At 41.7% G+C, this 15,000-nt stretch overlaps 2 protein-coding genes across 4 annotated transcripts in view; one reads left to right on the top strand and one right to left on the bottom strand.

Annotated features, from left to right (window-relative positions):
• Window positions 1-1,878: 1,878 nt before the first annotated feature.
• Window positions 1,879-15,000, bottom strand: part of LOC131447271 (gamma-aminobutyric acid receptor subunit alpha-5-like) — a 17,956-nt gene continuing 4,834 nt past the window's right edge. Inside the window, exons 5-10 of the mRNA XM_058618932.1 lie at window positions 14,691-14,911; window positions 13,140-13,222; window positions 11,868-12,011; window positions 7,489-7,641; window positions 6,578-6,789; window positions 1,879-4,894 (exon numbers count right to left, since the gene is read on the bottom strand). Of these exons, the coding sequence (XP_058474915.1) occupies window positions 4,586-4,894; window positions 6,578-6,789; window positions 7,489-7,641; window positions 11,868-12,011; window positions 13,140-13,222; window positions 14,691-14,911 (1,122 nt within the window). The 3' untranslated portion in view covers window positions 1,879-4,585. The remainder of the gene's footprint in view (window positions 4,895-6,577; window positions 6,790-7,488; window positions 7,642-11,867; window positions 12,012-13,139; window positions 13,223-14,690; window positions 14,912-15,000) is intronic.
• LOC131447226 (gamma-aminobutyric acid receptor subunit beta-3-like) overlaps window positions 8,062-15,000 on the top strand; it is a 44,591-nt gene continuing 37,652 nt past the window's right edge. For 2 of the 3 annotated variants that reach the window (XM_058618855.1, XM_058618838.1), the window contains exon 1: window positions 8,062-9,768. In XM_058618855.1, the coding sequence (XP_058474838.1) occupies window positions 9,614-9,768 (155 nt within the window). In that variant the 5' untranslated portion in view covers window positions 8,062-9,613. The remainder of the gene's footprint in view (window positions 9,769-15,000) is intronic. The other variant, XM_058618848.1, reaches the window with a different exon arrangement.

Here is a 15,000-nt window from a genome sequence, read left to right as displayed (position 1 = left end):
AGCGTCACATGATTTCAGCCTCAGGGACACAGATTTATTGATTAGATCAGAATTTCCTGGACAAAGAGCAAGAAAGATGTGAAATAGGACATTTGCTTTCTTCATTATTTTTGATTCCATGGTTGTAATTTAGATTAAAACATAAAAACAAAGTTAATTAATTCAATTTAAACTGCTATATTATTTTTCACTGTCTTGTTATGATTTCCAACAATTACAGCAGTTAACGGTCAAGTCCACCTGGTGGTTTCTGGGATACGCGCGTTATTTTGTGTTCTTTGCGATCTGACTGTGAGTGTGTGTGTGTGTGTGTGTGTGTGTGTGTGTGTGTGTGTGTGTACCAGGTATTACTAATGTTGTGGGGACCAAAACCTGTTTACACAATCACATTTACACACGTAAATTACTACATTTTAAGGTGAAGATATGTTTCATGGTTAGGTTGAGGTTAGGGTTAGGGTTAGGGTTAGGGTTAGGGTTAGGATTAGGATTAGGCCAGTAGTAATTGTGGTTAAGGTTAGAGTAAGTCTCCAAGAAATGAATGTAAGTCAATGCAATGTCCCCTTAAGTCATGAATGTCGAACATGGTGTGTGTGTGTGTGTGTGTGTGTGTGGTGTGCCGTACCTGAGCGAAGAGGGACGGAGTCACCCTGCAGGCAGGATTCTGGACTTCAGGCCTTGGTTCTGGATGAACGTCGGTTGCTCAGCCAGTAAGATTTTTTCAGACAATACGATTGTGTGAGTTTGTGTGAGTTTGTGTGTGTGTGTGTGTGTGTGTGTGTGTGTGTGTGTGTGTGTGTGTGTGTGTGTGGAGTCAAACGTTCTCCATAGTCAGAGAGATATCACTTATGTAGTTCCCTCAGGTCATAACTGTGTCCTCTTTAAGAAAGTCTCCAACCAGGACACACATTTTTATTCTATTTCAGGTGGTGATCCCAGACCCTTATATGTTTGTTTTTTTTAGTATTATATGAACATATTTACATGTAAGTATTACGGGTTAAAGTATAACCTGGTTCCACTAACACAGTTCTGTTAATGATGGTGATGTAAGGGCTTCTGCTGCGTTGTTCACCTCATAATCCACCTCTGACGTCTGAGTGGTTCACACCTAGAAGATAGTGAACTGTGTGTGTTAGTGAAACACACTTTTATGAACATAGCAGTGTTCTGAGCTAAATGCTAACAGCAGGTCGTTTACAGACTTAGCCTTCTGTTAGCCGCTAATATGTGCGCTACATTAGCATTGACATTGTTTGTGAACACATGCTCCCATGTGATGCAGTGGCTGCAGTAATGGATGCTAGTGTTAACGGTCATAATAAAGACTGAATACACTGTAACGGTTTTTAACTTTATAGAACTGTAGAATCAGGTTTTCTTTCAATCAGTTTCAATTAGTTTTTTAGAGAAAAAAACCAAATTGAACTTGGGCCTCTGGGACTCTGCATGAACATGTCTGAGGTTTTGAGTGTGTGGACAGCGTCAGAGTGTCAGAGTGGACAGTGTCAGAGTGGACAGCGTCAGAGCGTCAGAGCGGACAGTGTCAGAGTGGACAGCGTCAGAGCGGACAGTGTCAGAGTGGACAGATGACGGTTTAATGTGAAACTGCAGCACTCTGACACTTTCAGCTCCAAACACATGACTCACGATGTGTCCATGCAGAGTCCACACAGAGTGCACGAGCACACACACACACACCAAGATACTGTTTATCTGTACTTTGCTGCCATGGCGACGGCAGACACATAGACACACATTCATTTTCACATCTGCACTGGAACCAAACATAAAAACACCTGAGATTGATGTGAGAGCGACGCACAGAAAAAACACTTTACTGGAGATTTAAAAGTGAGATCACGACTCGAGGTCCAGTAGCAGCTGATGTCGTCTTTATTTACATGGTTTTTACACCAAAGCCATTCAGTGCCCGAAAGGTTATGAGGGACTTTGCTCCCAGCAGCGAGCGAACGAGTCAACCGACGCTCGGCGTCACAATCCACGCGACTCTGAGGCAACTCTTGTGCTGGAAGCGTGGAGTCCTTTAGTTCCTGAGTTTCTCACCACGCCAGAGAACAACACGCCACGCAGCCGTGGACGTGCGCTCGCCGCTTCCACTCCAGTCAGAGTCCATGTGGAAATAAAGACGCGGAGAATCCGAGCGGACTGACACGTTAGAAGCAAGAGTTTGTGCCAATCTACAAGCTAGGAAGGAAACGTAGGAAGGGAGAAGGAGGAAGGAAACGTAACCTCACACGAAGAAATAAGACATTACAACAAGTCAGTACTAGACTTTGGTTCTTTTTTCTACATCTAAAGGCTTTAAAATGCAAATGTCACAATATTTTGTGATAAAGCAAAAAGGTTAATGAGTAAAAGAAAAGCTATTTACATGACTCCACCCGGTTTCCCAAAAACATCGTTGTAGCTTCAAGGCCTCGTTACGTCGTGAGCATTTAAAAATGAGCTTTGTTTACCTGAATGTGAGCCACAACCAGGAGGCTAGGCACATGCTAAACAGATGCTAGTGTTAGTGCTACTAAGCTACGTGCTGAAAATTTACAAGCAGGATTTGTTTTTATATTGACTAGCATTGTTAGCATGTGAGCGCCTTCTAGAATCAAAACTTAGCTGTCAGTAAACGTAAACATATATATATATATATATATATATGTATATATGTATATGTATATATGTGTGTGTTTTTGGAAGTTAAAGGAACTACTTTTAGCATTGCTAGCACATGTAGCAGGTTCTTGAGCGAAAAACAAGCTGATGATGAATACATGGAACTATATGATTTTAACACCATGAATAAATGTCATTGTTTTTAGACGTTTAAGGAACTACACTACGACACGCTATAACATATACTCGGTTTTTATAACTGTAGCTAGCATTGCTAGCATGTGTAGCAGCTTCCGAAAATCTACAATCTTTCCTTCTTCAGTAAAACTGAAGTCAAATAAATTAAATTATCAACGATAACTTGAACAAAATACTAGAAAAAGTCATTTTTAAAGACATTTGGGAACTACTGTCAATGACTGAGGGTTAGCACTAGCACTAGCTTGGTTTGCTAGCACATGAGAACCTTCTAGAACTAAACATAGCTGTTTATTGTTGGTAAACACCAACATACATGGAATCACAGTATTTTAAATATACCATGAATGTTATTGTTTTTAGAGGTTGAAGGAATGACACTGACTTGCTAGGGTTAGCACTAGCATACGACTTAAGCTAAAATCTGTCTTCGAGATTTTAGCTAAATTCTTGAGAAAATATTCATTATGAATAAATGTTATTGTTTTTAGACGTTTAAGAAACAACACTGACTCGGTAGCACGGTCTTTAGCTAGCATTGCTAGCATGTGTAGCAGCTGCTGCCAAGGGCAATGTTTTTTTCCCGAAAACTTGTGGAACTACTGCGAGTGTGGTTTTAGCTTGAACAGAAATATCAGTGTTTTTCGGGAAAGCAGGTCTGCAGCAGTCGGCTCTGGCCCATGTTTACTCTCTTAGTGAATATTTATTCATTTATTTGTGGCTTTTTGTTGAATTTTTCTTGTAAAATTCGACATCTTTGCTCTGTTGTGTTGTTGTAAACGTGTCCAGAATTAAAGGCAGATTCATTTTTACCTAAAGCTGCATTGTTTAAATTTAGACCTTGGTTTGACGCCTGGCTGTTAGTTTGATTTATGACCTCGTTAAAGTTTATCCTCGTGGCGTGAACGCTTGTCTCCAGACTCTCGGCGTCACTCGGCTGATTATTAGTGTCCTCTCTGAGACACTCAATGATCCTGCAGACATATACTGGCATAAATGATGATTTTCCAATGATTTATAAATGAAGAAGAGCCTCTTTGCTCAGAAATTCAGCCTTTTTTTTAACCTTTAGATAGAATTCTTTCACCGCTCCTCATTGAGGCTTCAACTATCAGAGGTTTTTTGGGAAACCAGGTCTGCAGCAGTCGAATCTTTAAGTAAAGACGACCAGAGACACATGAGCGCTCACTGCAACAGACGGGGAAAATAAGAGACATAAAGTTCAATCATTAATGCACTTGCAGCGTTAATCTCCAGAGACCGAGAGTGGGATTTCTTTAAAAACTCAAACACGTGCTGTATTGCAGTTTGTTTGCGTCATAGCGTTAGAATCTGACGTCGTGGTGGTGGTGATGATGGTGGTGGTGAGTGTGCTTTTATATGTGAAGCAGTGATCAACACATATACACACGGTCGTCATTCAAGACAAAAAGCAGTCAGGTTTTTTTTGTTTAGTTTTTTTTTGTCGCGTTTTCATGCAAACTGCAGCAGGGATGAGATGAAGCAAAAGCACCGCACTCTCGTTTGTCTTACAGTCTTAAAAGCAGTTTTTCAGGCCATTAAGATCAGGGGAGAAGGAGATTCTGTCGCAGCCTTGCATCCATTCAAAGTGCTTGAATTAGATAGTTGAGTATAGTTTTTGTTCTTCAAGCGCAGATATTTGTTTACATTTTTTTCTTTTTTTGTCAAGACCTTACAACGAGTCCTTTAAGTCCACGCGCTCCAGATAAAACAAATCAAAAAATAGAGAGAGAGATTACGTTGAGGCAGCGACTCCTTTCACCACGGGTTCTCTGTTCAGGTACGTGGCCCAGTACACGAGGTTGAAGGTTCCAAAGAGGACGGGGAACACTATCCGCGACATCTTGTCGATCTTGCTCACGCTGTTGTACGTCTTCTTGGGGTCCACCATCTTGGCCTCGGAGGTGCGGAGCTGCACCGACGTCATGTTGGAGATGGTGGAGATGGAGATGTCCTTGGTCAGGTTGGGCGTGTAGTTGACGCCGCCACTGCCTGCCGAGCAAACGTTGTTGGGCTTTTTCGACAGAATCATGGGGTCACGTTTCTGCGGAGAGAGACGGACGACAAAGGGACAGCAAGGTCAGTGATGGCCACCACGGGGCCCCCACCAGTATAACCTTACCCAACAATTTAGACCTTTTTTTTTTTTTATACATATATACTTTATTAATCCCCTTTTAATTATTTTTTCTGCATTTTACCCATCCTAGAATTAGGAGCAGTGGGCTGCCACACTGAGTAGCGCCCGGAGAGCAATGGGGGTTGGGTACCCCCAGCCCTTTTGGCCTGGTGGGGACGTGAACCGGCAACCCTCCAAGCGAAGTTCCCTTTCCACTTGGCCACGGGCTGCCCCCAACATTACCCAACAATTTAGACCATTACCCAAACATCTATACCATACCCCAACAATCTATACCATTCCCCAACAATTTATACTATTACCCAGCAATCTATACCATTACCCAAACATCTATACCATTAGCCAACAATTTAGACCATTACCCAGCAATCTATACCATTACCCAACAATCTATACCATTAGCCAACAATTTAGACCATTAGCCAACAATTTATACCATTAGCCAACAATTTAGACCATTCCCCAACAATATTTACCATTACCCAAACATCTATACCATTAGCCAACAATTTAGACCATTACCCAGCAATCTATACCATTACCCAACAATCTATACCATTAGCCAACAATTTAGACCATTACCCAACAATCTATACCATTAGCCAACAATTTAGACCATTACCCAATAATCTAGACCATTACCCAACAATCTATACCATTAGCCAACAATTTAGACCATTACCCAGCAATCTAGACCATTACCCAACAATTTATACCATTACCCAAACATCTATACCATTAACCAGCAATCTATACCATTAGCCAACAATCTATAGCGTTACCCAACAATTTAGACCATTACCCAAACATCTATACCATTAGCCAACAATCTAGACCATTAACCAGCAATCTATACCATTAGCCAACAATCTATAGCATTAGCCAACAATCTAGACCATTACCCAACGATCTATACATTACCCAACAATCTAGACCATAACCCAAACATCTATACCATTAGCCAACAATTTAGACCATTACCCAGCAATCTATACCATTACCCAACAATCTATACCATTAGCCAACAATTTAGACCATTACCCAACAATCTATAGCATTACCCAACAATTTAGACCATTACCCAACAATCTAGACCATTACCCAACAATTTATACCATTACCCAACAATTTAGACCATTACCCTAACAATCTATACCATTACCCAACAATCTATAGCATTACCCAACAATCTATACCATTACCCAACAATCTATACCATTACCCAACAATCTATACCATTACCCAACAATTTAGACCATTACCCAACAATCTAGACCATTACCCAACAATTTATACCATTACCCAACAATTTAGACCATTACCCTAACAATCTATACCATTACCCAACAATCTATAGCATTACCCAACAATCTATACCATTACCCAACAATCTATAGCATTACCCAACAATCTATACCATTACCCAACAATTTAGACCATTACCCTAACAATCTATACCATTACCCAACAATCTATACCATTACCCAACAATCTATACCATTACCCAACAATCTATACCATTACCCAACAACAGCAAAAAATGAATAACATGAACAGAATAATATTTGAGCGTATAATCTGAATTACTTTGGGATGTTGCGCCTCCAGAGCCTTCTTCCCGTCCCAGGCCCAGCTCCTCTTGGTGAAATAGTTCACTGTGGCAAACTCAATCAGCGCCGAGAACACAAAGGCGTAGCAGACGGCGATGAACCAGTCCATCGCGGTGGCATAGGCCACTTTAGGCAGCGAGTTCCTGGCACTGATGCTGAGCGTGGTCATGGTCAACACTGTGGTCACTCCTGCGTGCAAACAAAGGGGCGGAACCATGTTTAAAGTGATATAAATAAAAAAACATCTCAGTAAAATGTGTCACAGAGTGACAAAAGTGTTCAATAAGTCACATTAAAAGCAGGTTAAATTCTCTGCTAAACACACACATTCTGGTCTGCTCACTTCAATGAGGACCGACGTCCAGGAGGGTCTTAATTTGTCCGGTTGTTTTTACAGAATATTGATGTAAATTCACTATTATTTAAGTTTCCTGTCCAACAAACATGTTGAGAAACCATGTTAATATGCCTCCTCCTCATGCACTGTCACACACACATTCTGGTCTGCAAGAATATAAACGTAAACTCTTCGTTATTTTACTTCCTGGAAGTGACATTTCCACCATTTCTGGTATTGACAAACTGTACACACCAAAACAGAGCTGGTTAAGCTACAGTCCTGCTCTGTGTCTCCCTCCGTGTCCATCAGTGGTACTGCAGCCTCACAGCACTCTGTATTTCTGCGTCACATTTTCAGTCTTTCGTTGTCAGGCGAACATAACTGTGTGTTTGACTTTAAACGGACTTCTGTAAACAAGTAAACGACCTCTGCTCCCTCATCGTCCCCGTGCTGAACATGACAGGTGAATATTACACAGATAAATAAAAAAGGAGTCTTTCTCTCTCTCTCTCTCTCTCTGTTGTTTTAAACAAAGCGTCTTCACTCACCAAAGACTGTCCTCGCAGGAACCGACTCTCTGTTCAGCCAGAAGGACACCTGGGACAGGATTACCGTCATGAAGCAGGGCATATACGTCTGAATGACAAAATATCCAATCTTCCTCTTCAGGTAGAAGTGGGCCATCATCACGGTGTACTGTCCTGAGGCCACACAAACAACTCAGTCAGACGGGCATGAGCACTTTGATTGTTCCATAAAAAGTGATTGTTGCTACGTGGAGCGACTGCTAACACGTTATTCACGGAATAATCCAGTGAAATCTGACTGTGAAACAATCTTTTTCTTTTCATTCTAAAACACCTTTCATACAGATTTAAAAACATCAAAACCAACACAGAGAAAGAGAAAAAGAAATTCATTACAGATAAGAGAAGCAGATTCAGTCTTTGCAGCTAGTGATTTATAACGATCCCTAAATGACGCTTTCATTTGTCCGCAAGAAAATAATAATAACGCTTTAAATGACGCTTCGTCGTATGTTTTTGTGACATTTTGAAGTTCGTAAAAAAAAAAAAAAAATTTATGTTGCGTATATTTAACGTCGTGACAATTTGTAAAGTATATTATAAAATATTTTTATAACACTGTTCTGTGACATAACGTGGCGTAAAGTATATTTTAGTTTTTTATGTTCAATGTTTTTAACGGTGTAATATTTACTGCAGAGAAACTCGTACTTTTATTTGTACGTTTTTATGTTGGTGACATATTCTAAAAATGTACTTTTGTAGCTTTTTAAACACCTTTTTGTATTTATTGTAATCTTAAAATACAATGATGTCTTTTTTTTATTGTGATTCTTTTTCTTTTTAAAATGTTTAACAAATTGATTGTAATATAATTTTTTTGTCTTTTCAGGGTAAAGTAGGTGATTTTTTTTGGGGAAGAAGCAAAACGACGGTAGATTACAGAGTAGATTACAGAGATTAAATGCAGTTTATTTACATTTAAGAATCAAAAATTAAGCAATTAAGCACATTCTTTTTCAACATTTTTGAAAATTAAAAAGGTTCCTGTTCCAGATATTTATGTTTATTATATTTGTCATTAAAGCACCTGATGATGATGATGATGATGATGTCTGTGACGGAACATGGATTTACACAGACAGACAGACAGACAGACAGACAGACAGACAGAAAACAATATTCAGTGACACAAGTGAAGATTGCATTTGAGGCTTTAAAGCTTCACTGGTCAAGTATGAAAAAAAAATCAGTGACTAAAGCACATGTACACAAGCTCACACACACACACTCACTCACGCACACACACACACACTCACTCACACACACACACAAGCTCACACACACACACTCACTCACACACACACACAAGCTCACACACACACACGCACACACACACACGCACACTCACACACACGCACACACACGCACGCACACACACTCACTCGCGCACACACACAAGCTCACACACACACACACACAAGCTCACACGCACACACACACACACACGCACTCACTCACGCACACACACTCACACACACTCACTAATACACCAGGCTTTCTCGGAGCAAAATCGGATTTTTGAACCTCCCTAATCCCCGGTTACAATCTGCATCCTGCCATCAGTGAGGGAGAGAAGAGGGGAGGAGGAGGGCTCTAAGCTCCGCCCTCTCCCTACTGCCAATCCAGGCAGGCACGCACACACACACACACACATGAAGAATGATGTTTAACTGTGAGCCACAGAGCGACGGACACTCCTGCACCTGCTGCTGCTGGGATGGAGGGAGCGGGTGAACGAGTGCAAACTCTCTTCTTCTTCTTCTTCTTCTTTGTGTTATTTTGCCGCGGTTTTGCGTGGGCGAGCGGATTAACGGTGAGATATTCCTCATGGGACTGAGCGGAGTGCAACGGGAACACGAGGACGCTGTGAAGAAGAAGGAGAAGAAGTGATCGTGAAGTAAAAGTCCTTTGTTTATCCGCAGGTGGCGCCCCCTGCTGACCACACAGCCACATGTCTGGATCAGGAGATCCTCCTCCTCGTCGCCCGGGCCTCCTGACGCCCTCATGACTCCACGACGACGGCCGACATCACAACCACCGCGACTCTTGCAGGAGCCCCCACTCTGACCTTTGACCTTGATGAATGGATGCCGACAGGACTGGGGGCGGAGGACTGAGGAGGACCATGTTCTCCTGCTGGATCCTTCTGCTTCTCTTCTGCCAAGGATCCGTGTTCCCTAACGTCCGCAGTGAACTTCCGTTTATGTCGGGGAATAACGCCGCCATGCTCGTCAACTGGTGAGTCATCAAACACTGTGTCCACGCGCGTCTGTGTCCGCGCGTCTGTGTCCACACGTCTGTGATCACGCGTCTGTGTCCACGCGTCTGTGTCCACGCGTCTGTGTCCACGCGTCTGTGATCACGCGTCTGTGTCCACGCGTCTGTGATCACGCGTCTGTGTCCACGCGTCTGTGATCACGCGTCTGTGTCCACACGTCTGTGATCACGCGTCTGTGATCACGCGCCTGTGTCCGCGCGTCTGTGATCACGCGCCTGTGTCCGCGCGTCTGTGTCCACGCGTCTGTGTCCACGCGTCTGTGATCACGCGTCTGTGTCCACGCGTCTGTGATCACGCGCCTGTGTCCGCGCGTCTGTGTCCACGCGTCTGTGATCACGCGTCTGTGTCCACGCGTCTGTGATCACGCGTCTGTGTTCACGCGCCTGTGATCACGCGTCTGTGATCACGCGCCTGTGATCACGCGTCTGTGTCCATGCGTATGTGATCACGCGTCCGTGTCCACACGTCCGTGTCCACGCGTCTGTGTCCACGCGTCTGTGTCCGCGCGTCTGTGTCCACGCGTCTGTGATCACGCGTCTGTGTCCACGCGTCTGTGATCACGCGTCTGTGTTCACGCGCCTGTGATCACGCGTCTGTGATCACGCGCCTGTGATCACGCGTCTGTGTCCATGCGTATGTGATCACGCGTCCGTGTCCACACGTCCGTGTCCACGCGTCTGTGTCCACGCGTCTGTGTCAGCGCGTCTGTGTCCACAAGAGGCAGCAGAGGACCAGCAGCTCGTGTGTGTGTGATGTTAAAATCAGTGATTTTCTCTCTGGACTTTGGTGTGGGAGAGTGAGTGCTTTCCAAACTTCAGTTTCCTGTCCTAATAGTTGATTTAACAGTGAGAAAAAGACGTAAAAGATTTATGTAGGTTAAATTAGATTTATGGTTTAATTGGTTTATTTTTAATCTAAACAATATTTACTGTAGTGAAGTTAGTTTCACGGTCGCTGATCCACAAATATAACTCACCTACTTTTAGAGTCGCAGTTATTTAAGAGCAACATGTCCTCACACAGGACAGTTCATGGAGATTATTTGTTCTAATTAAAGTCTCAACCACGTCCACTAACGTCGCTGAATGTGGACGAGAGGTGGAAGCCAAGGACGAGGTGAAGTCTCAGTGAGTCACATTTCTGCCACCGTACTTTCAGTGGCTTCTTATTATCATTGAGACTGAATAAATCAGGACTAACTATTCTTCTCTGACCTTTAACCTCTTGTGTCACATAAAAAGAAAAACTACAATATAGGATTCATTGAATATCGTGATAATATCGTGTATTGTGACGCGGTTTAAATAATAAATGATTCAGAATAAAATTAACATTATTATTATTATTATTGTTATTATTGAACCCAGTAACCTGCAGTGAGTGAATGAATGAATGAATGAATGAAGAACCAGTCGATAACGATTGTGCTACAGAGTGAAACACACTTCTGTTTTACATAAGAGTATTAAGCAGATGCCTTTCAACGCCCAGCTCCACCCACAGCTCCACCCACTGCCCCCACAGCTCCACCCACCATCCTCTCTTCTTCTCTCTCTGTAATTATTGTTTTCTTCTTATGAAGTTGTTATGAAACGTTTTCAAGTGGAGCCTGAACAAAGCAACACTCACTCACTCACTCACTCACTCACTCACTCAGTCATCTGTGATGTCCTCGTCTTATGCAAAGACTGATGGTGTTTGTGTGGAGGATTAACTCGAGGTCTCAGCTCTGTGTGTGTGTGTGTGTGTGTGTGTGCGTGTGTGTGTGTGTGTGTGTGTGTGTATGTGTGTGTGTGTGTGTGTGTGTGTGTGTGTGTGCGACTCCTCTCGTCCACTCACTGACTCTGATCTCCTGATAATGTCGCCTACATTTACTCTGCTTCACACGACCACCTCCCACTGCCACTCCCGCTGCCCCTCCCACTGCCCCTCCCACAAGCAGAACTTTGAAGCGCATGGCGACAAAACTAAGATGATCTTGCTGAAACACGTTGTCAGAGACGTGATCAGAATCTAAAGTGTTCGCTCTGTTCCATCATAAAATCATACACACACACACCTCTGCTGGTGTGTATGTCCTCTGTCCCGGCCGTTTGTCCGATCAGATGATACTGGTTCAGTCTGGATCCGTCCTTCTCCACCACCACAGACAGAGCTGCTCCATCGGTCCACGTGTAGACCACCTCTGACACTGGGTATGCATCTGACACACAGAGACAATCTTTGAAGTGCAGCTACTTCCTGTCCAATCAGGCTGCTTCCTGTCCAAACAGGCTACTTCCTGTCCAAACAGGCTACTTCCTGTCCAATCAGGCTACTTCCTGTCCAATCAGGCTACTACCTGTCGACGTAAAGAAGAGAAACGCTTCATATTCACTGCATTCACTGCAGCTAAAATGTAAGACTGCACCTTTAAATTCAGACGCTGGGATCCATCCAATCATCCAAAAGCAATCATTAAAAATCAATCAATCAATCATCAATCACCAATAATCAATCAATCATCAATAATCAAGCATCACCAAAAATCAATCATCAATCAATCATCAATCACCAATAATCAATCAATAATCAATAATCAATCAATCAATCATCAATCACCAATAATCACAGCTGCAGTTCCCATGGCCTCCAGCAGGAAGAGCAGTGTGAACTCTTCGTTCACTTCTCCCTCAGTTTAATCAAATTAACCCTTAATCCCAGATTCTAATCTAACCTCGCTCCAATTAAGGCCATGACCTTTGACCTGAACGCGCCTAAATTTAAACACCAGCACAAGCTGAGATTTGATCAAAGGTAAAATCAAGTCAGACCAAACCAGTCGATCACTGATTGAGTTTTCTTTGAATGATTGTGACCTTCAGACAAACGGGGAGAAACTTTTATTGTGAAGACAGGAAATGTGTTTCTAAAAGTTGCTAATTGTCGCACGTTTACTTGTTTCCAATCTCAAAATAATTGCGATAAATTAGAGGCGAAATGAAAAAAATTCATCGATTAAAAACCAAAATCAAAGATTCTACGGTGACAACAGTGAAGTCAGTGTTGCTCTTATTTTGAAAATCAAGCCTGCAGTGATGCAGAAATGTCTTTTGGCTCCGCCCACGTCTAGGTTTTTCCCTTTAAGTTATTATCGCAATTATTTGTGATTGGAAACAACTTTATAACCTCTTCAAAATAAAAGACATGTTTTTTTAATGTCTTTTATTTTATTAGTTTATAAAGATATAAATGTAAGAACTTTGACTATAATTATATTTACTAATTTGATTGTTTTTAATGAAGATGCAGAAACAATCGTTTGTTTAAATATAAAATCAGATGCACTTACAGCTGCCAAACTTCAGGGGGCAGGCGTGAGCGTCCATGGGGAAATCCTCCAGCTGCATGGGACATTCTGCCGAGATCGTCAGTCTGGAAACAACAAGAATACTTTTCATATCATACTATATATACATATACATATATATATATATATATATATATATATATACATATGTATATATATATATATATATATATATACATATATACATATATATACGTATATGTATATATGTATGTGTGTATGTATATATATATACATACACACATATATGAGATATATGTATATATGTGTATATATATATATACCTATACATATATGTATACATATATACATATATGTATATATGTATATATACATACATACACACATACATATATACATATACGTATATATGTATACATATATGTGTATATATATATACATACATACACACATACATATATACATATACGTATATATGTATACATATATGTGTATATATATACACACATATATACATATATATACATATATGTATATATGTATATATACATACATACACACATACATATATACATATACGTATATATGTATACATATATGTGTATATATATACACACACATATATACATATATATACATATATGTATATATATGTATATATGTGTATATATACAATATAACATATGTCAGAGACCATCAATACCACTATATATCATATAACAGTGTTATATTAAGTTTGCTGGAAAATATATATAAATAAAATACTTTTCACGACGATCGTTTGGAGAAAAGAAGGAAATGATTTGAAGAGGAAGACCTACGCCGAAGAGGTTCATGATTTACGGTAGTTTGAGTGTTAATGATAAATTGATAACATGTTTTAGAAGTGTTGATCATCAATAGTGCCGTGGACGTGTTCCCCGCGTGTCTGTGGAAGCTTGTTTTTGTGTCATACAGTGACATAAGGGAAGGTGTGGTGGTCATGATGCAGTCGCCTATAGATGCACAGTGGTGTGTGTGTGTGTGTGTGTATGTGTGTGCGTGTGCGTGTGTGTGTGTGTGCGCTGTGATTGTTGCAGATCAACTGTCTCGTCAATATAGTCGGTGTTTGTGCATGTTGTTTTTTGTTGTTTTTTCTGAAGGCCCTGACTGAAACCCCACGGTACGCTACTGGATATACATATATGTATATACGTATATACGTATACGTATATACGTATATACGTATATACATATACGTATACGTATATACGTATACGTATATACGTATACGTATACGTATATGTATACGTGGTAGAGTTCATATTTTGTGGTGGTGGTGGTGATTAACCTTTAGTTAGAATGAACTTTTAATCATAAATAACGGTAAATAATAAGAACGTATGCGTCTTTAACAACAGATTCCTGTTTCCCCTCCGTTTTTAAGCAGTATTATAATTTAGTTTAGCGCCCCCTGCAGGTGATTATTGACCCACCTCTTTTAATTCACACTTCACAGAAAAGTGTTTTTTTTCTGCTCTGGCTGTAAAATGGACTTTCCCTGAGTTTGTCCACCGGGGGTCGCCCTCGTACCTCATGGTGTAGAGCAGCGTGCCGTCCTCGGTCAGGCGCAGCAGCTTGTTGGGCGTGGTCATGTTGTGGGCGATGGACTTCTTGCCGTTGAGGAAGAAGGTGTCGGGCGTCCAGATGTTGGAGGCGAGCAGGTTGTTGAGCGGCAGCATCTCCATGGGACCTTTGAAGCTCAGACGCTCGTCCTTCCAGCTCTGACGGAAGAACACGTCGATGGTGTACTCCTGAACATGAGGGGCGGAGACACACGAGGGGCGGAGACACACGAGGGGCGGAGACACACGAGGGGCGGAGACACACGAGGGGCGGAGAC

The sequence above is a fragment of the Solea solea genome, chromosome 2 (genome assembly GCF_958295425.1).
Source record: "Solea solea chromosome 2, fSolSol10.1, whole genome shotgun sequence".
Lineage (NCBI taxonomy): Eukaryota > Metazoa > Chordata > Actinopteri > Pleuronectiformes > Soleidae > Solea > Solea solea.
The sequence above is the reverse complement of the archived record's forward strand: the minus strand, read 5'-3'. Positions and strand labels throughout refer to the sequence as shown.